The sequence below is a fragment of the Pelodiscus sinensis genome, chromosome 15 (genome assembly GCF_049634645.1).
Source record: "Pelodiscus sinensis isolate JC-2024 chromosome 15, ASM4963464v1, whole genome shotgun sequence".
Classification (NCBI taxonomy): domain Eukaryota; kingdom Metazoa; phylum Chordata; order Testudines; family Trionychidae; genus Pelodiscus; species Pelodiscus sinensis.
The window spans coordinates 18,915,493-18,936,959 of NC_134725.1; the positions used below are offsets into that span (position 1 = coordinate 18,915,493).

At 42.9% G+C, this 21,467-nt stretch overlaps 1 protein-coding gene across 15 annotated transcripts in view; it reads right to left on the reverse strand.

The window, feature by feature from the left end:
- The window catches only part of ARVCF (ARVCF delta catenin family member), a 592,161-nt gene that overhangs the window by 254,584 nt on the left and 316,110 nt on the right, over nt 1-21,467 (reverse strand). For 2 of the 15 annotated variants that reach the window (XM_075898321.1, XM_075898320.1), the window contains 2 exons: nt 20,240-20,340; nt 19,461-19,606 (listed from right to left, as the gene is read on the reverse strand). The exons of 12 other annotated variants lie outside the window; for them this stretch is intronic. In XM_075898321.1, the coding sequence (XP_075754436.1) occupies nt 19,461-19,463 (3 nt within the window). In that variant the 5' untranslated portion in view covers nt 19,464-19,606; nt 20,240-20,340. The remainder of the gene's footprint in view (nt 1-19,460; nt 19,607-20,239; nt 20,341-21,467) is intronic. One more of the 15 variants, XM_075898323.1, reaches the window with a different exon arrangement.

Here is a 21,467-nt window from a genome sequence, read left to right on the forward strand (position 1 = left end):
GGATCAGACCACCATGTGATACCCATGCCACCACCCACTCGGACCCACAGACGTTGCAGGCACTGGCAGGTCAACAATGACCTCACGCGGAGGCATGTTGAGGCCCTCGAATGGATGGAGAAGAGCATGGCAGAAAGGACACAGGAAGAGGCTCGGTGGCACAACCACTTGCTGGAGGAGTTCCTCCAGAAGTAGACAGCAACGTGTGGGAGTATCCATGAGGCCATGGGTGTCCCAGGTCCTGCCTCCATTGCTACTCCTCCTGCTCAATCTGCTCCAGCCCCCTCTGGCTCCCCGCCCTTCTTCTCCCACACTCCCTGCCTCCTTGTCCTCCCCCTCAGCTGCTGCCCCCTCTCAATCCCCCCTCCCAACCCCCTGCTATCCGCAGACCCAGCCAGGCAACACTCTCAGCCCTAAACTGCCCTCCTTCTCTCTCTCCTCCAGGTTTACATCCCCCCTCCTCCCCAGTTAAAAAGACTTTGCTAGTTTAACATAAAAGTTTATTTTTGAAAACATTTTCAGTTTTATTTTGTTACAAAAAGTTAATTCTTTGCACATTGTTTGATTATAAATAGTGTTTTTGACATAAACCTGATATATATGTAACTGTCCGGAGACTGGGGCAGGGATGGGTTGAGGGAGGAAAGGTTTGGGGGGGAGAGTGGGCCAGGCTACAGGCCCCTTTAGGGAGGCCCTGGGGAGAGTCATTGGGCTCCTGCTGAGAATCTCTCATGCAGGGCCTCCCGGATACGAACCCCACCTGATGGGCTTGGCAGATGGCAGCTGTCCGGGGCTGCTCGAATCGCCTCCCCTAGACATCAGCCCGTGTCCTCCACCCTGGGAGGAAGGCCTCCCCTTTGCTCTCCACCAGGTCATGAAGCACGCAACATGCAGCCACCACCTCAGGGATATTGCATTCCCTGTGTCGAGGTAAGTGAGCAGGCACCTAAACCTTTCCTTCAGCCAGCCAAAGGTGCATTCAACCTGCCAGCTTACTTGGGTCAGATGCACATTAAGTTGTTCCCTGCTCACGTTCAGATGCCCAGTGTACAGCTTCATAAGCCAGGGCATGAGGGGGACGCTGCATCAGCCACAATGCAGGCTGGTACCTCCATGTCCCCAACAGCAAAGTTTCGCCGTGGGAAGAATGTTCCAGGCTGTGGTAAAGGTAGGAATTTCTGAAGATCTGGGTATCATGTGCCCAGCCCGACCACCCCCCACAAATGTCAGTGAATTGTCCATAGTGTCAACCAGGGCCTGCAGCACCATGGAGAAGTACCCTTTTCTGTTGATGTACTGGGCTGCTCGATGGGGCAGTGCACGGATAGGGATGAGAGTTCCATCAACCGCTCCTCCACAGTTCGGGAATCCCAGCCCAGCAAAGCCAGCCATGATGGTGTCCAGGTCTCCAGGCGGACAATCCTGTTCAACAGCTCTGAGTTGATGCCCTCACCACCTGCAGAAACAGACACATACAGACACACAGAATAGGAAGTTAGAGGGGTTGCCGGAGTCCTTGGAAAGTACCCCCCTTTCCCTCCCCCAAGACACTAGGGGCCCCCCCAGGTGGCCCCTCCCAGCAGTAGGACAGGGTGAAGCCAGGATCCCTCCTCCACTCCCACTCCATTGCCCCCCCTTCCTGTAAGACTCCCCCTACCCCGCATGGCCTGTCCCCCCCCCAGAGGGACTTACCTCCATCAACATGGTGCCAACAGTAGATCTCCCCACACCAAACTGGAGTCCCACTGAATGGTAGCTGTCGGAAGTGGCTAGTTTCCAGAGGGAAATAGCCACCCTCTTCTCCGGGGGATGGCAGGGCACAGATGTGTGTCCTGTCGTTACAGGGCAGAAGCAAGCCAGGTACACAGCTCCTGGAAGGTGGCCTTCCGCATCTTGAAGTTTTGGAACCAAGCCTGGTCGTCCCACCGCTCCATGACAAACCGGTCCCACCAGTCTGAACTTGTCGGTGGTAAGAACAGCGTTGCCGCAGCCCGAACGAGGGGCTGAATCCAGACCTGGCATGACTACCATGAAGGTCTCATGGAGTTACAGAAGAGCTTGAAGCACTACAGAGTGGGGTCATCGCCTGCCCCGGGGCAGCTCCGGCTCCATGGCAAAAAAAAAAAAAAAAAAAAACACAATTCAAAGCACAAAAACCAAGCAGGAAAAAAAATGCTGTGGTGTCTCAGAAAGCAGGGCACTCAAAGCAAGCACTGCAGAAGCTTTGCTGTCCCTCTAGGAGGTAGGCAAGCCAGCTGCAGGAGCAGAGGAACGGCTGTCCAGGAGGATCCCTTTAAGCACGTGTCTCTGCAAACAACATGCTGCAGGACCTGGAAGTAAAGGCTGCCCCCGTGCCCTGGCAGAAGTGCTTCCAGGTGCCCTTTTTTTGACAGAGAATCCAGGCAGTCTGGATGCTCTTTTTCAAAAAAAAGCAGATCGCTTTTTCGATCCGCTTAGTGCGATCTAGATGCTCTTTTTCGAAAGAGGCTTTTTTGAAAAAGGTGTGTAGTCTAGGTGTAGCCTTAGGGAGAGTTGACCCCTGGCTGGGATTTCAGCTTCCATTCCTCTTACTTTCACAAGTCTGGCATTCAAATTGTTGGCTTAACAAGGCCTTTTCAGCTGAGGGTGACAAGCACAGTTCTGCTCCCCTTTATTCACACAAAGACGACAACATTGATAACATTTCACAACCCTTACATTCAGTTCAAGTGTGATTTGTAATCCAAAAATAGTTAATCACTTGGAATCACACAGCTCCTGTCTGACAGATACGTAGACAGAGTAGGTGTCTGTATGTAAATATAGTTTGCTCCTGAAGTCTCTCCCTCCTCTCCAACTAGTTGTCAGGAGAAAGCTCCGAGTATTTACATTTTTTAAGACATATAAATCAGAATCTTCTTTACTTTAGAGTCTTTCCACTTGCCACACAAGAGAGAAAACATGAGCAAGGACTCTTAGAATAGCATCCATCTGCATTCAGACCTGCAGTGACTATAGATGCAAGAGTAATACCAGTGATTGTTACTTAGGACTTCTCCCCATATGACATCCTTATTGTGACACAAAATAATCAGCAAACAGAAAGACAGAAGTTTTCTGTTTGCTTTCAAGATGCCAGCAGATGCAGATAAAAAGAACATTTTAGTGCAGTTCATCTACTAGATGCCTACTGATTTCACAATACTGCTGTCCAAATCCAAGACACCCAACTCACAAAAAAGTATGATTAAAGGCAAGTAGCGAAGACTTGAAAAGATTTTTACACTTACACAAAAATACATTTCAGATAGAGGATCAGTGCTTAAAGCTAACTTTGGCAATAAGGAGATTCTTAACCTTAATACCCTAATAAGTGTGTTAGTCTGATGTGCCACCAGACTCCTTGTTGTTCTTGCTGAAACAGACTAACACAGCCACCTCTCTGAAGCAGAAAACAATGACATAGTCCTATGTTGAAAATCAAGTTGATTTTCACTTGGTTGAGGAACCTTTGATTGCTTCAGAGTTTAGAGATGTGAAATTTGATGTTTAAAACATTTCCCCCTCTTTCCAACAAATTCTATGTGCTTTTTGGCAGAATATCAATAAAAAAACTACCAATATTCAGACTGTCATCCTACAATTACATTCTTCCAGTGTCTGTTAATTACAGAGGTTGTCCTCCATATAATGTCAAGGTCATATTCACTTTTTTCCTTTTTGCACAGGATAGCATTATTATATCTAGCATTCTGCTACTTATTTTGAACAAAATAAATTTGTCAGAGTTGCCATAGATCACAGCTCTCAAGTACCTTTCATGGTCTATCAAGTAAGCAAAAATATCTTAATGCCTTTTTAAAGTTAGTGTAGGTACATGTGTGATCCAGAGTACATAAAAGCTACATCTTTTCTTTCAAATATCCTCTCAAAACTTAGCTATACGTAGGCCTTTCTCTTCATCAATAATGATTACATATTTCCCAGCTCTTTGCACTGTGTGACTTGTCTAATTAAGTTTATATGCTCCGGGGGGAAGAGGGAGGAGAGAAAATTATGCATCATTCATGACCCCAGACCTGCAAAATCATGTCCATGTAGCAAGACCCTGGTACATGTGTCATTCCAATTGCAGAGTAACAAACAGAGCTCTCCCTAGGTATCAGCACACTAAATTAGGGTCCCCAAGCAGCTTAAGAGGTTCCTCTTTTTATTATGCATTGTAGGGGAGGCCAATATTCCTGTTTAGTCCCCACCTCTTCCTGGGCTAGAATCACAGTTGGGCATTGCTACCATAAGCTTCTAGAACTAATATTTGGCAAAATATTTAGAGAGCGCAACTGTGTCACACCTCTGAGCATCCACAATTAACTTCATCCATTTCTACAACATACAAATAACTTATCAGATTACAACAAGTTAATGTCCGCAATCAATTCATGAAAAACCTGTTTCCTCATTTAGATTTAAGTTTTAGAGTTTTATTGTGCTCTAACATATTTCACACCAATCCAGCCACTGGCCTTCTCATCATCAACCATGGAAACATTCAATAGGTTTCATATGCAATCTTCATTCAACATGTTCCAACTAATACATGCTGAGGGTTGGTTGCCTGGTTTAAATGAATGGATTTTAAGGTCTCAAGGAACATAAAACACTAATCTCCCTAGTTAAAGGCAGATACAGCGTAATACATGTATGTACTGTGGAAGGATTAATATAGCTCTTCAAAAGTACCTGAATGCTTACCTGCCCCAACCCTGCTATCCTAGTCTCTTCTGGTTACAGACATAGTCAGCTGTGCCAAGCTGTGTGCTGACTGCACCAGACACAAAAGCAAGGAAGCCAGAAGAAAATATAGAACCTTGATCTACCATGCCAGCGAATGGTAACATCTATTCCTAGGCAAGCTATTTAAGCAGCGACATTCTGCGCAGAACACTGTAAAGCAGCTACCGCGAGATGCAACACCAAAGTGGAGAGAGGATTTACCATAGCCATCCTACCCACTTTCTGTACTTGTTTCTAAGGTGGTACCAGATAGCTATCTGCTTCAATGGCCAGAAAACAAACAAGGGAGCAGTTCTCCAAAGGCTTCAGCACACCCTGCCTTTAACCACCGCAGGGGAAGGCTCAAAGCTATTCCATCACCACTAAGACAGAGCCAGAGAAAAGAGCCAGTCACATGGTTGCCACCCTTCCTATCTTCCCTTCGCATATTCCTGGAGCAACCCATAGTGTCTCCACCTGCTACAACAGCACAGAGTTCAAGAGAGGATGAACCTCTTAGCAAGGCGGCTACTTCTCCTGTCTCTAGTGCTGGAGAAGATGCTTGCCAGTATTTGAAGGTTATACACAGAGTCAGGCTGACATTTCCAGAAGTACCTTAGGGGATTAGGCACCCGTTAATTTTCGGTTCCTTTAAACACTTCTGAAAAATCCCACCCACTCAAGAAATACAGTGGACTGGACTTTTATTGAGATGTGGCAGAAAAGTGATAGATAGATAGATAGATAGATAGATAGATAGATAGATAGATAGATAGATAGATAGATAGATAGATAGATAGATAGATAGATAGATAGATAGATAGATAGATAGATAGATAGATAGATAGATAGATAGATATTTTTAAAAACCCACAATATTGTTCTTCCAATATATGGATATGGCTGTATGAACTTTCCCTTTCTGTAGTACCCAAATAATTTCGATACATGAATAAAATAAAAAGTTACTGGTGACCAGCATTCCCTGTAAACTGTGTACTTATGTGGCCACTCAGAGATTTAAATGCCACTCAGCTGATGGATGGAAAAAATGAGGGAGCATTGCCAGTAACTACTTATCACATCTTTTAAGCAATAATTTACCTCCGCAATTGATTCTTTTCTTCAGATTAATTACTCATTTAGAGCTTCTTGTACAATATACATAACAAAGATATCTACTTTTGCTGTAAATTTATATTGTCTTTTTAGAGACTCTCTCAGACAAGTACTGAAATCCATTGGATTGCATATGTGTGAAAGAGGGTGTGGGAGAAATCATTCTTGCAATGGCAACAATTTGCAGTTTTAAAAAAGTCTGGGATTTGACCTCTTCCTTCCCCCAAAAAAGCAATTCCATTTTAACTCCGGGCACGTCTAGACTTGTTTTCACTTTCGAAAGAAGGTATGCAAATCTGGCATAAATTTGCATATAGTCTTCTGATCGCTTTTTCAAAAGAGGTTCTTTCAAAAAACAAAATTGCATACCTTCTTTCAAAAGTGAAAGCAAGTCTAGATGTGCCCTCGGTGTAGTGATCTTACAGACACTATGACCAACATTTCTTTATCAGTCCAAACAGTGAAACTTGGCCCAGCAAATAAGCTAATATAAATACATCATGTTCAGTGAAGGTGAATTTCAGTCACCCTAGGTTAACACCCAAAGGTTTGTTTACTCATGCACATTTCATCAAAACAAAGATCCAATCCTATTCCAACTGCAATCAATGGTAAAACTCCCATCAATAATAATGGTACAGGATTGGGACCTTAGGCCTTGAGATTAGGCCTAAACAGAGTCTACTCTCAAGCCTAAGAGCTATGGTATTTCCTGCTTCAAGTCAGACCAGAAATATCAGAAGCGCAGTGTCTCCTGTAGCTGGGGTCAAGGGTTCCTCCCAGGAACAGAAAGTGCAGCTATATTACAACAAACAAAGCTAAGGTAATTTGGTGGGGGAGACGGAAGTGAACTGACCTTTCCCCACCCAGCCTCAGGAAAAGGCTGCTTTCAAGTGATTCCCTATGTTTCTTGGAATTTTATCCTTCCCAGAAAAAAAGAGGGAGGGGGTAGATTGAGGAACCTGATCCCAGGAAGTGCTGTACTCAAAAATTCCTGTGACTACAGCAGAGGTTATCAAGTGTTCAACACCTCTTAAGCTTTGTCTACACTGCCAACTGAACAACACATTTTGTCACTCCGAAAGACCAGTTTTGTCATAGCACGTGGCAGGATAAATATCTCATCAGCAGGACAGTGATCCTGCTAATAACACACGCCCCCTCGATGTGGGTGGAAGTATTTTGTTGGTAAAAACGCTGATAAACAGCGTTTACACTACCTATTAGAGATATGTCCCTGTTGACACACTCATGTTGCTAAAAACTGTCATTGTTGTGAAGCTTTAAAATCCATCTCTGAAGTAGCCATAGAATCATCAAAAAGCACACAACTGAAAGACGCTCCCGTTCCCAAAAGCAGTCGTAGGTGGGTCCCAATGCAATTCTTTCTCCTTTGATGCATGGCAGTTAAGCAGAGGAGCAGTTCTGCATTGCCTTCCAGTTATTTGTATTTGTATCTGTATAGTACAGTACAGTGGTTCTCCAAGTGTAGTCTGCAGACTATGGCAGTCTTGTAGGTTGGCTGCGAGCTTGGGACTCAGTCCCCCTACAGCGGGAAGCTTGTGCTGGTGCTACAGCCCTGCATCCTATGCAAAAGCTGGAGAGCCAGCCCTAGCTTCACCACTGTGGATAAGGGAGCCCTCAGCCTCATAGATCAGATCCAGCTCATGGGGGGGGGAAATCAAGTGGCTCCATATGTTGCTGCTTGCCCTTCCCTCCTGACTGAGGAAAGGCAGGAAAGAACAAAAATGCAGGAAATCGCTGACCTGGAGGCTTTCCCTGATGCTCCCATTGGCCAGAATCATGGTCAATGGGAGCAGCAGGGTGCAAAGCACCAGGTAAGAGCCCCCCAGCCCCAATCCCCACTCCTATCACATGCACAGTCTCGAACTAAGACCTAGAATTCCTCCCGCCTCCCAATCAGCTTCCTCCCACATACTTAACTCCTATTTTTTGGCCCCAACCCAGAGCCTGGTGGGGAACCCACAAAATCTATTACCCTAGGACCCTAGAAGAGTTTCTAGCCTGCGGAAGCTCTGAACTTCTGTCCTCTCTTCCGTCTCCCCTCATTCCCTGCCCCTGTGAAGCTGGACCACAAAGGGAGTGAGGTGTCTCAGCCGGGGACCACATCAGTGAGGTTTGGGTTTTTGTGGGTTTTTTTATTTTGGTTTTTTTTCTTCTACTTTGTGTGTCATAACAGGCTAGTGTTTGAGCCATCACAAGCTAAGATCCCTCCAAGGGGCACAGCTTCCTTTTAATCCCCCCCACACTAGCTATTAAGGCTTGCATAAAGGCCTTATGGCTGCAGCAGGGAGAGCTGCCTCTCCCACAAACAGGCTGCAGCTAAGGGAGAGGCACCTCTGCCCACCAGCTCCAGCACAGAGCTGCCATGACCACAGCAACTTTGTGCTAGGGCCAGCAGCAGTTCTCCCACTAGGCAGGAGTCCATAGGACTCTGCAAGTTGCCCCCACTTTGAGCACCAGCTCCATACCCCATTGGCCAGTTTCCGGCCAATTAGAGCTAGGGGAGAGGTGTTTGCAGGCAATAGTAGAGCACGTGACTTGCCGCAAAGCTTCATTCCGTCTCCGCCCCCCCCTCCTCCCCCGGAGTCAAACCCGCTGCTAGCCACTTCCTGGGTGCAGTGCCCTAGGACAAGCAGGTATCAGGCAGCCTGTCTTAGCACCGCTGCCCAGGTAAGCCCAAGCCCCAACTCCCCACCCTAGCCTGAGCCCTCCCAAACCCCTCACCCCCAGCCCCACCCCAAAGCTCATAGTTCCTCCTTGGAGCTCTCCTTGCACCCCAAACCCTTTATCCTTCAGCATACCCAAGCCCTCTCCTTTCCACAACTCCAGACACTTGCCTCAACCCACAGCCCCCTCCTGTATTCCAAATCCCTCAGCCTCACACCACAGGCTCCTCCTGCACCCCAAAAACCTTATCTCTAGCCCCACTCCAGAGTCCACACCCCCAGCCAAAGCCCTCACCTCGTCCTGCACCACAACCACCTGCCCCAGCCTGGAGCAGGGATATAAAAGTAGGACTGTTTTAATGGTTAACTGATAAGCCTGGGTTTATCAATTACCGTTAATGGTTATATTCAGGCTCCTGCTGCATCTGGAGAGCCAACTACTTCCATGCTACAGGTGCATGTAACCATTGGAAAGCTCAGTGGTTACAGTTACCCACATTTTAACATCCCTTCCTCTGGAGCCCCCTCACACATCCGGACCCCTATTTAGAGCCCTCACTCTAACCCAATGACTGCCATCACTGCCATATACTGTCCATGTGTGGACTGACTTTTGTAATGTGGTTACAGAATATACATTCTTACTAGCACACTGAACACTGCGCTGAGGGGGAATTTCACTTCATGCCCTAATGCAGCTACCTTTATGTCCTAATTTGAGTTCAAGTGGTGGATTTCACCTTGATGACACACACACACACTTCAGACAGGTTTCCTCCTAGATTCACAAGTGCATACAACAGGATATCCCTTTAGCGATCAAGTGCTGTATCTGCACTGTACAACATAGGAGGCTGGTCAGTTTCTCTTTTACTCTGGGTTTTTGTCATCTGGGCAGCACAAAATGTAGCTTTCCCAACAGAAAATATCCAAACCCCAAAACGCTCTACCAACAGACTAAAAATAAGTGTAAGCCATTAAAATTTATTGGAGCATGTGGCAATGCAGAAACACACAAAACAAAGGAATGCAGCACAACTAGCCAGCAAGCCACCATTGATCTAAAACCCATGTTGACCGTGAACAATAGATACTGTTTGAACACTAAGCTGCATATCATAACAATGGTCTTCCAGGCGATTCGCTTATTATAACTCCGGAGGTGGGAATGACACCCTTTTCTCCCAGAAAAAAAAAATGCACAGAGATACATCCTCTGACTTCACTATACATGACTTTAAGGCTCAGATGCAACATTTACCATCAGGAATCACAGAATCTGCAGAACTGGCTTTCATATGCAAATTTGATACTCGCGCACAGCTTGAGCAGAGGCATGAACTGGATGGGCTGTTATCGTCAACACGCAAATGACATCGAAAGCTAAGTATCGGACACTTGCAGCCCACTCTAGCAGCCTCATTAAGCATGGACATTTAAATGGATAGGTTTTTTTCTCCTCCGCCCTCCCTTTTTCTGCTTCGTAATTCAACTGCTGTGCCTCTTGCTCCATATTTGTCTCTGCCCACGAAAGCTCATGATACTTTCTATATTTTTGGTTAGTCTAAGAATGCATCTACACAGCAGGGCTTAGCTCAATCTGAGTAGCTTATTTCAAGTTACATCAATTGCATAGCTTATTTCGAAATAGCGAGCATCTTCACAGCACTTATTTCAAAATAGAGCACTCTTCCTCCAACCGCCCTCACTCCTTGTACGAGGGTTACATGAGTCAGAGTAACAAGTCCTCCAGCTTGACAGTATTTCAACATTATTTCTAAATAGCTGACTGCTGGTGTAGATGCAGACTAAGTTATTTTAAAATAATGTTGCTGAGTAGATGTACCCTAAGGTGATACAGGACCACTGTTTAAGGTTTTTTAGAGTTACAGACTAACTTTTTTAGTTACAGACTAACTACCTCTCTGTGACTTAAAGTGTGTTACTATTAGGTAATATATGTAGGTTCTGAAGCCATAAGGTTTCATATCAGTATGAGTAAGATGGAAATCAATGAAGAGTAGAAACTTAAAAACAGAATTTGTGATACCTGCTTATTCTAGAACCTAAGAAACAGAAAATGTGCTTTGAAGCTATGCAAAACAAGCATGCATGAACTTTAATTGTTTATAAAGCACCACCCTTCCTAAGCATTCTGTACCATGATAAACATTAAAAAAAAACCTAACCAAACAATTAACAAACCAGTTTTTAAACACACCACCTTCAGACTCAAAAATAAAGTCATTTATCTGATACCAAAGTAGGTTACAAACTGAAGAGGGAGAGTAAGGTAATAAATAGACAAGTTATATTTATCCCTTGTGGCCATCATAAATTGTAGGTACAACCCATACATAAACGCAACTAGCGATTTAAGCTTTAGGTTGTCAATAGAAAGAATAGGCAATGGACCATATTCAACATTGCACTACCAATCACCTTTAAAATCAATCACTTGCCACTCTGCATTTAATGGCACTGGTTCACTGTTTCAGCTGCCCCATCAGCTAGGATAATAGAAATTAGTTTTGTCTTATACCGCTCTTATTCATACATAATGTAATCCGATACATAGCCTCTGCCCTATCCCCGAGTTTCCTTTCCTCTTTTTGCTTTCATTGAACAATTGACAGTGGGACTAATACACCTTATTGTGCTACCACACCTGTCTGAAAAACAGCTTCAATTTTTGCCATGAGAAAATTCACTGAGAGAATCTGTTAAGATTAGCCATAAGGAGTACATGTTTTATGAAATGGGTAGCCAGCCGAGAAGCATGCCACTTTGTTCTGTTTCTTGATCAATATTTCTCTACCAAATAATACACCAAAATAAACTATTTAAAACCACTCCAACTCATCTACCGAAGTGGGTTTTACCCGAGAAAGCTCACGATGCCATACCTTTGTTAATCTTTCAAGTAACACAATACTACTCTATTTAAAACCACTCACCAATTTTAAAAACCACAGATTCCACTTCTATTCATGCATGTGAGAAAAAAAAATCACGTAATGCTAACTGGAGTTCACTAGGTCATGACCTCTAGCTGTCATTTCCTATTTAGTCTACTCATGTTACCATTGATCCATCTTTCTGGAAGCAGTGGGTGAGGGAATTTAACTGAAGAGGTTACAGTCTTAGGAACTCTCCCATTACTGTTCTTAAAGCTACATATCTCCCTTAGCAAGCCACATGCCTAGTAGCATACGTGTCTAAACAAAAACACTGATGATACAACACAAATCCATTATACAAAGTGTAGTGGTGTGCAAAGCTTTGAGAGCGCTTTAAGAATCTATTAGTCAAAGCTCTGCATAGTAGCCCTTTCCTATTAATAAAATACTGTAATATGGGGCTCCTAGTTTGAGAAACCATTTTAAATGCTGGAGTATTCCGGTATTATGAAAATAGAACTGGAAGCTAGCCTGAGTCAACAGAATTCAGTTCTGGACTGTCTCAAATGTCTAAAGTGTTCAGATTTAAAATTCTGGTCCAACTCCAAGTTGGATAACTAGAGTTCAGATGTAGTACATGTTGGACCTCCCTGGTCTGGCACCCTTGGGGCCTAACCACTCCTAGATGAGGGATTTTGCCAGAACAGAGGTGGTAACATCTGGCCTCCCTGCTACCAACTTCTCAAGCACTAGCCCAGCCACAGGCCCCACTGTTGCCTACTCCTCCACTCTTTCCTGCTATGCTGGGCAATCCAGCTCGCAGTGTGTCACGCTCCCAGCCCACCAGCCCAGCCCAGCCCAGCCAAGGCACTCCAGGCAACTTAGCTGAGTAGCCGCTTTGCAGCGCACCAATCCTGGCTCCTCCAGGCAGCTCTGCTGTAATGCACCGGGCTTCCACAGCCCCTTCAGGCAGCCCAGCTGGGGCATGCTGAGCAACTTAGCTAAGCAGCCCCACTGCAGCGTGCCGGGCTCCCAACCCACTTTTACAGCCAAAAAAAAATCTATTTAAATAGTCTATTGTTTAAATCTCCCACATTATACACTTGCCATTAGAGCTTGAGACTAAGAAGTCCATATGATAGAATCACAGCCACCAGCTGCAGCAGCGAAGAGCTTTCATTAATTTAGGCTAAAGCAAGCTGAAAATCCCAAGAGATAACCAGCTTCCAATGAAATTCAAATAAATCTTTCCTTAAATAAGTCTACATACTTGTAAGTTGTTAGAAAGACTTTGAAGTAAAAAAGAAATTAACGATTACTGGAATTTCAATTCAAGTGGGTAGGCAAATATAAATGCCTGAATCACACAGTCACCCATGTGTTTGAGAGTAGTTTTGAAACTAAACAACAAGAACAAAAAACACTTGTCAACTTGTACTGTAAGTACAAATGACCACCAAGAATTCATAAGGGAAGACTGCACTCTGGGATATGTCAATTAAAATTAAGAATTAAATAACTCTGTTCAATGATGCTGAATGGCATTCTCTCTCAAGAGACCACATACCCAAAATTGAGAATTCAGCTTTGTAATCTCACATGTATATTCTTAACTCTTCATTTTCCAACACATTGATTTATCAGCAAAACTTGTAATCCCGTTTCATCCCTCCACTACATTCCAGAACAGGTGACGATGATATTTGTATCCGTTAGCCCAAAGACGTGTAATTAGAATCTACGTCTATGAGCATAAATCAACAGAATGTCTTTCTGAAGGAAAAGGTAAACTAGCACAAAAATCACATCAGAATTGGACCCAAAATCTTTCTGGCTAGAAGTTAACTATTATGAATTGCATAGTATATTTGTTTGGTCCTTATTTATGTAGCATTAGTTATAACAAAGAGAAGTGTCCAGGTAGGTCTTTGAGCTAGCGATGTGAAAATTTAACAGAGTAACTGGTAACCAATGGGATCTGGAGCAGCTCCCTGCCTATTGTGGGTAGAGGGCTGCTTCAGGTCTGTAGGGGACCTGCCACTGACGGAGGCTGCTCTCATCTGGAGTAGATCCGGTCTGTGGCAAATCTAGGAGCCTGTTACAGAGGGGCTGTTCTGTGAGGCCTGGGAGTGGGAACCCTGTGGGAACTCCTGCCCAAATCCTGCTTAAATTGGTTAACCAGTTAAACATTACGTTGACCTAACACCTAATAGGTTAACTAATTAACTGAGATTTTACATCCCTACTTTAAGCTGGTATTTAAGAAATATTTATTACTGTAAGATTTACCCAGTATTGCTCGAATCCTTAACTCAAAAAAAATGTTTTTCTTCTTTTCAAAATAAGGGGTCAGTAGCCTTTCAAAAGTGGCGTGCCACGATTGAACTTATTCACGGATCTTTGTGCATGAGCGTTGGAGGGGCAGGCTGGGTACAGTGACCATATTTTCTGAACCAGCTGCTGCTAGGAAGAATAGTTTAATTTAAATTTAACATATTAAATGTTTTAACTTGCTCACGTTAGTTTATCAAACTTCATTTTAAAATATTAATTAATACCCAATACAAAAGGTTTCAATGTGTATATTATTTATGGCAGAGGTGGGGAACCTTTTTTGGGTTGGAGGCCACTGACCCACAGGAAAAAAAAAATATCAGTGGGGAACCATGCACGTGAGAAGCAAAAAAATACCTTTGGCCCTCCAGCCTCACAGAGTGAGGGAAAGGGATGGGGAGAACTGAGGTTCAGGGTTTCCCATAGGCCAGATTTATTTTTTGGGGTGCCAGAGTTAGTGAATTTTATGGACCCCCTCAAGGCTCTGGGGTAGGGATGAAAATGAGGGGTTCAATGTGCAGCAGGGCTGCATTGAGTGGGATAGGGATAGGGATGCAGGATCTGGGAGGGAGGTGGGTACAGAAGGCGGAAAGGTTGCAAGGTCTGGGTGGGAGGTAGGGTGCAGAAGCAAGCTGGGAGTGGGGTATCTGGCCAGGTGGAGAGGCTAGCTCCCACTGCGTGCCAGAGAACTACCCCAGCTCCAGATATCACAAGAGCTGGAAGAGGGGTGCATATCCCCCATCATGGGCAGGCCCAGGTTCATCATCTGCCCTCAGTACTCCCTAACTAGAGTGAGGAATGCAGCAACTGTGCATTTTTCCCTTGCTCCCTGAGAAAGTGGAACAGCCAGCAATGTTCTTATATAAATCAGAGCAGAGGGGAGGGAGGAACTTCAGCTTCCACCTGCGACATGCCCTAAATTACAAGTAGTGGGTAGGGTTGCCAGGTGTCCGGTTTTTGCCTGGACAGTTCAGTAATTGCATCTTCTGTCCAGTAAAAAAAACGGAAAATACTGGACATGCAAAATGTCCGGTATTCTGTTTCTCGGACAGAAGGCCAGTGGGGACATTTTTCTCCTGCTGCATCTGGCGGGGAGGAGGGAGGGCGGGGTGTCCCTGGGACCACTTTAAAAACTTCCCCCAGCCTCCCCTGCAGCAAGGCCAGATTCTTCTGGTTCTTCTACACATGGGGGAGGTGCAGGAGATCTGGTGGGAGGGAGAAGCTCCACGTGCTGCAGTCCTGAGGCATTTCAGCCAAGTGGCAGTGAAAGAGGCTGCAGCTCCTTCCCAGGCTCAAGCGGCTACAAAGGCTGCCAGCAAAACTCCTTTTGCCATGAGCAGGTGTGTGGGAGGAGAGGAGAGGAGATCCATTCCCAGAGTGGGAGGGAAGTGAAACCCCTGAGCCCCTTCTCTGCAAGGGGCACCTTTTGGAAGGAAGGGGAAGCCACAGCAGGGACAGCATCTCCCCTTCCTCTCCCCTGCCCCCACACCTTACCTGAATAGGCCGGCTAGCCTCTGGCAGTCTGGAGACTTACAGGTTAAGGAGGCATGCAGGACTGGAGGGAAGGCGGCGGCGGGGGATACCTCACAGGAGTGGGAAGGAAGAGAATCACCCACAGACCTTTCCCTGCATGGGGTGCATTTAGGAAGGAAGGGGTGGCCACATCTGGGCAAGCCCCAGAACACCTTCCCTGCAATACGCTGGCTGCAGCAAAGAGCAGTATCTTGTAGCCCTACACTGGCCGCGATTCCTCCTTAGCAGTTAAGGAGATATGCGGGACCTGACGGAAAGGCTGTGGAGAAGGGGAGGAATCCCTTGCAAGAGGGGGAGAGAAGGGAAGCCCCCCACCCCTTCCCTGCATAGGGTTAATGTTGCCAGGTGTGTGGTTTTCACCTGGACAGTCCGGCAATTGCATCTTCTGTCCAGTTAAAAAAAACAAAAACAGAACAGAAAATACTGATATTTTCTTGGACAGAAGGCTGACGGAGACACTTTTCCCCCCTCCCCCTGCTGTGTCTGGTGGGTTCTCTTCTTCTTTCCTCTCTCCCCCCCAACCAATTTTTTTCCTGCTATGTTCGGTATTTTTTTGTGAAACTATCTGGCAATCCTAGTAGTGGGTGGGAGGCTCAGGCAATTCTGAACTAGGTGGGTGAGGTCAGTCAGCCCCTTTCATCTGCCTGGTGATTGTCTCTGTTCTGTATGGTTTTCTGAGACGCAATCTCATTTCAGGCACATCCCATTTTCTTGGCACAGCCAAACCTTTACCTTGCTTCAAGTTATAAGAAGCAGCTGTATATTGAATTTGGTGGTCTTACCATTTAGGAGAAGTTCTTGAACAGAGACAGATGCATACAAACTCTCTCATAGTTACTGCAGTACCATTTTGTGATGTACATACACAGACTCAAAAGATGGTCTCTGCCCCCAAGAGCTTCCAATCCAAGTATAAACACAAGAGGCAAAAAGATGCATAGAGACAGATGTAGAAGAACAAGTGTTGTTAAAATGCATGTATTTATGTAAACGTGTAACTGCTGCCTGGAGGCCTCTGTATCACTGGGTGGCCAGGGGGCAAGCAAGAGCTGGTGCTTGCAGGGAGCTGTCTTATAAACAGGTTTTTTGTTTAACAGTTTACATTATCACATCACTAGTTTTAACCTAAAAATCTCCTAACCACATCATCATCTTTCCTCAGTAGATGAAAACTGCCCATTATGGACTCCTGTGTCCCAGAAATACATCATATGGAACATTTTATAAGAGTTATTTTCCCATTAAGAAAACTGACAGAGAACCATACTGATCAAAACATAACAATTATCACACAGCATGTGCTTGGTCTGAAGCTTTTTAATTTCAATAGAATTGCACATCTCTCACAGCTGAATGTGGCCCCACTACAGTACTTTTAGACTAACTCACTGAGACATGAGTGACTGTCAATAAAAATAAAGCTGAGTACAAATGCTCTTATAGCATAGATGCATTGATATGTTCAAAACAAAGTATAGAGCCTTGTAGAATGCTCCTCTTCAACTAAAAAGTGAATTTCTGAAACTAACCCACTGTTTTGTATGGTTGCTGCTAGAACTTAAACCATACAGAGAGAATTGGTTTGACTGACATTTTCTAGAATAAATACTTGTTTAACATTACTTTGCCCAGCAACAGTCAGCCTCCGTTAGCTTGCACTATACTGCACACAGTAGAGCATCTTACCCCACTGTGCATCTCAGCCATATCAGTCAGTGTACTGAAAGTTCATGGGCCATTTTAATCCTTGGGGGAAACTCAAATGCAGTTAGTGGAATTGTACAACAGATATAGAACAGCCTATATTTTCGCTATTATCATCGTATAGCATATGAGAGAGCCTGCTGCATTACATTCATTAGCACCTAACTTCCAAAAATGAGACCTCCTCCCCCCCCCACACACATGCACTACAAAACGACCCACTAACCTAATTCCAAAAAATGTTGCTGCTGTTTACAATACACTGAAAAAAATACCCCCATCCCTCCACCACACATACAAAATCAGAAAATTTAATTTTGGTTACTAGAGTACCAAGTTACAAAGAAAATATATTTCTATTTGGTGTTCTACAAAAAGTTTGGGAAGCCACCGAGGAACAAAAAAAACATTGAATATAATATTTTAATGTCACTTCTCAGTCCCTAATGCTACTTGAAATCAGTAAGACTCTCAGAAGTTTAAATGATCTATAATTTATGGCCGAAAGTAACCCTGTCCAGGTCTACTTTTCTTTTAAATAAAAAAATAACCCTCAGATTTCAAATATATCTCAGGGAGGAATAAAATTCCCTCAAACATTCTATTTTCAAAACAGGAAGGGGTGGGAAGGGAGGTGGAAGAAACAGAGTCTTTTGTAAACAATGTTGTGGTTCCAGCTGCCAAAATAGTATCCACAAATGCTCTTAAGCCAAGTGTCTTTGGACACAAGAAAACTTGAAAAGCAGTAATTTTAGAAACACACCCACACATTCAAGTATATAATATTTATTATACACATTGGAGCCACTGTGGACTCAAGTCTTCCTATATTACATAGCAAATGTTGATTTTATCAGTGTTTCTTTTTCTTGAAAATATTTGGTCTGGAGCCTGATTCTGGAAGTTTTATACAATATGTGTTATGCCTCTGCTACATACAACAAAGCAGAAAGATTTTATTTTATGAAGGTCTTAAATTTTGTGTTGGCATTATTTATCTAGAGAGTTTTTTAAAAGTCACATTTGCTACAGAAAAAAAATAAAGGGAAAAATTACATCCCAAGCAATAACCTTCAAGCCCTCCTCCACTGCAAAAAAAAAAAAAAAAAAAAAAAATTGGCTGCTGAGCCTCAGTTAAAAAGGTGAAGGGGGGAGCTACACAGTAGAGATCAAAAGCATGTTGCACCAGATTATAAGCAACTCAGACCCATCTTTTTCAGAAGAACTCACTTATTTTGGCATCAAAATAAATGGCAGGATTTTCTTTTGAAAAAATCTAATTAAGCATCACATTGGGAGCCAATAAAGCTTTTCTGAAAACCTGGCCCTTATTTAGTTGCCTGCATTCCAGAAAGTCTCTTCTTACAAACACAACAAAAATGCCACTTCAGTTCCAGCAGATTAAAACCTTCATAATGTCTTCAGGTGGGAATTTATGTAAATATACTATTCCCTCTACCATGCTAATGCTTTTAGTGAGTTGATGAAAAAACAACAAGTAAAAAAAAATACATAAAATTACAAGACAACAAATTGTCTGGTAGCACTTTAAAGACTAACAAAACATGTAGATGGGGTCATGAGCTTCCGTGGGCACAGCCCACTTCTTCAGATAATGATACTAACAATGAATGCTGTGCAATATGAAGGTCACTCCTGATAATTCTTAAGAAACAGAATTAGAAATTCCTTGCTCCTTACTCTACTCTTTATTTTTATTTTCTTCATATTTGTCTGCCAGCCAAGGAAAGCCTTTCTGCTATTTCCTGTTACAAAAAGTGATTGATGGCTGGTGTTTATGTATTTACAAATGTTTCTCCCCTCAAGAAATAGTCTGCTAAAAAGCATATTGTTCCTCAGAAGCAGGGTACCATGCTTAAAAGCTGCCAACTGTATGCAGCAATACCAGCTGCAGGCAAGTGCTGGTATTGCTATGCCACGAAGGGTTGCCAGATGGTTTCAACAAAAATACTGGACACGCTTGACATCACAACACAATCTACATTACATCTTATTTAGAAAATACCAGATATTTATATTTTCTAAGTTTGTTTCCCCTAACAGAAAGCTCAAATGCTGGATTGTTTGGTTCAATACCAGACACCTGGCAATCCTCATGCCACTAGCTGGTGTCAGGACTGTCACTGACTGATGAAAAGTTGAACAGGAAAGAGCAGAGAAATGGGATGTGATATGATCACATCATAAAACACAAGATAAATGTGTAGCCTTGACCTAGACACAGTTTAGCCCCAGGAAATTCAACAGAATTTGGTGAGGAAAAAGGGACAAATGATCTAGATAAAATGAAACCACTAAGGACAAATATCAAATGAAGTTGTGTTCTTCTTACTGAATAGATTTACTAATATTAATCTGAACTTTATTTATAATAATCTTATAATCTCTTCTCAATCTAGTCTCTTACCATCTTGGTGACAGAAAATATTTTATTGTTCTTCTGTGGATATTTTAATATCCATCACTAAGTAGTAATTCTTTTCAGGTTCTTATACACTTGCATTATTGTGATCCTCAAGTTTCTTCTGAAGTGCTTTAAACAACAAGAATCATCTGTAAGAAAGAGCCAGTCTACTTTATTAAATATCCACCAACTACCCAGTCAGAGCTAGAAAACAGGAAAAGACTTCTAACATAAACCTTTTAAGTGTGATCTCTTCTGAAATGCATCCAGGAAGCTATTAATGAGCTTAGTTTCATAATCAATATACTGTAATTAGTAGATGACAATAGCATTGAAACCAGTTTAATTAAAAAACATGCCAACTTCTTTACATAATTTGAGGATTGATCTTTCACCTTCCCTATCTCCAACCTTTCGTTAGAATTTCTCATCATTGGCCCCACTTCAAACTCATTCTGCAAAGATCTGTACAGCACATAAATCATGCAAAATCTTCTGAAGATATCAAGGAGGGATTTCAGACTTAAGAGGATAGTGGCTTTATTTATAGTCATATTGGCTGCATTTACAAGTTTGGGGAGGATAATTTTAAATACTGCCATTATGCTATCTATTAATGTAGAGATGATCTATATTTCTGCTGATAAGATGCAGTATATTATCTAATAACTATCATTTCTGGAGGAGCTTATATCTGCAGTTCACATTCTTTTACCAGATACAAAAACATGAAGAGCAGTGAATGAGAAAACTGAAACACCCAATAGAGCAGAATATCTCACCCATGAAGTCCAATCATCTCTCTTTCAGGAGTGTTCAGGGCTCATGCGATACGAAGGCCCTTTCTTCTCCAATACTGATTTATGACTGTATTTCATAACAACTGGTAGCAATAAAAGAAAAAGGTGATAAGGAAGTACAGGGTAAAGAATTTCTTTGGCAGTCTTCCAGCAATTTTAAATATTATTAACTCAAAAGAAACAGCTAAGCTATAATAGCACACAAAACAATCAACACTAAAATGAACTGATAAAGCTGAATTGTTTTTGAAATTATAATGTATAAACCAAAATTTTGCTTTATTACAGAGAAGCAGTGAAATACAATTCACTAATGCTAGCTATCAAAAATTCACTGTAAAATACTGTTGTGAGAGGAGAAGTTTTAGGTGCCAAAAGACACCAGGCAAGAATGTGAATTAATTTATGGACATTAGAGTAAAATTCTATAATCAGTAGCAATATTTTCATTTTTTATTTCTGCAAACCCAGAAGTACTACTTATAGCTGCCATATACTTCTACTAGATTTAGTTATGAGTCGATATTTAAAATACTAGAAAAGGAGGAAGAAATAGTAAGTGTTACTGTTGCTGTTATTAAAAATATCATTTATGCAAGCAGCATATTAACATATAATCTGTAAAAGAAGCTGTGCACAGAAGAAAGGCTGATGAAAACTACATCTATGATTCGTAACAGATTTAGAATGGATGGAGGAAGAGGAGAAATCACCAAAATGGGCATTACTGGTGTCCCAAAAAATATAGCAAGATTTTCACAAGTGCTGAGCACATCTGGAATTCAGGCCAATAATATATAACATAAGCTAAACAAAGTTATGTAAAGTGTTCTTCCCCTAATTAAAGTTTGTACAGTAATGGGGGAATGGCCCTGTTAGAAGTTAGGGTTAAGACAAAAAGCACACATGAAAATTCAGAAAGGTACTTTAAACCACACAGTTTAACTTAAATTTATAGGTAGTTCCATTGACTTCAATGGGACTATTCACATAACTTGTTCAATCAGGCTACGTCTAGACTGGCAAGATTTAGCACAAATACTCTAAACGCAAGAGTTTTTGCGTTAGAGTATTTGAGTAAGAGAGCGTCTATACTGGCATGTGCCTTTGCACAAAAGATTTGCTTTTGCGCAAAAGCATCCGTGCCAGTCTAGACGCTCTCTTGCATAAGGAAGCTCCGATGGCCATTTTAGCCATAGGGCTTTCTTGC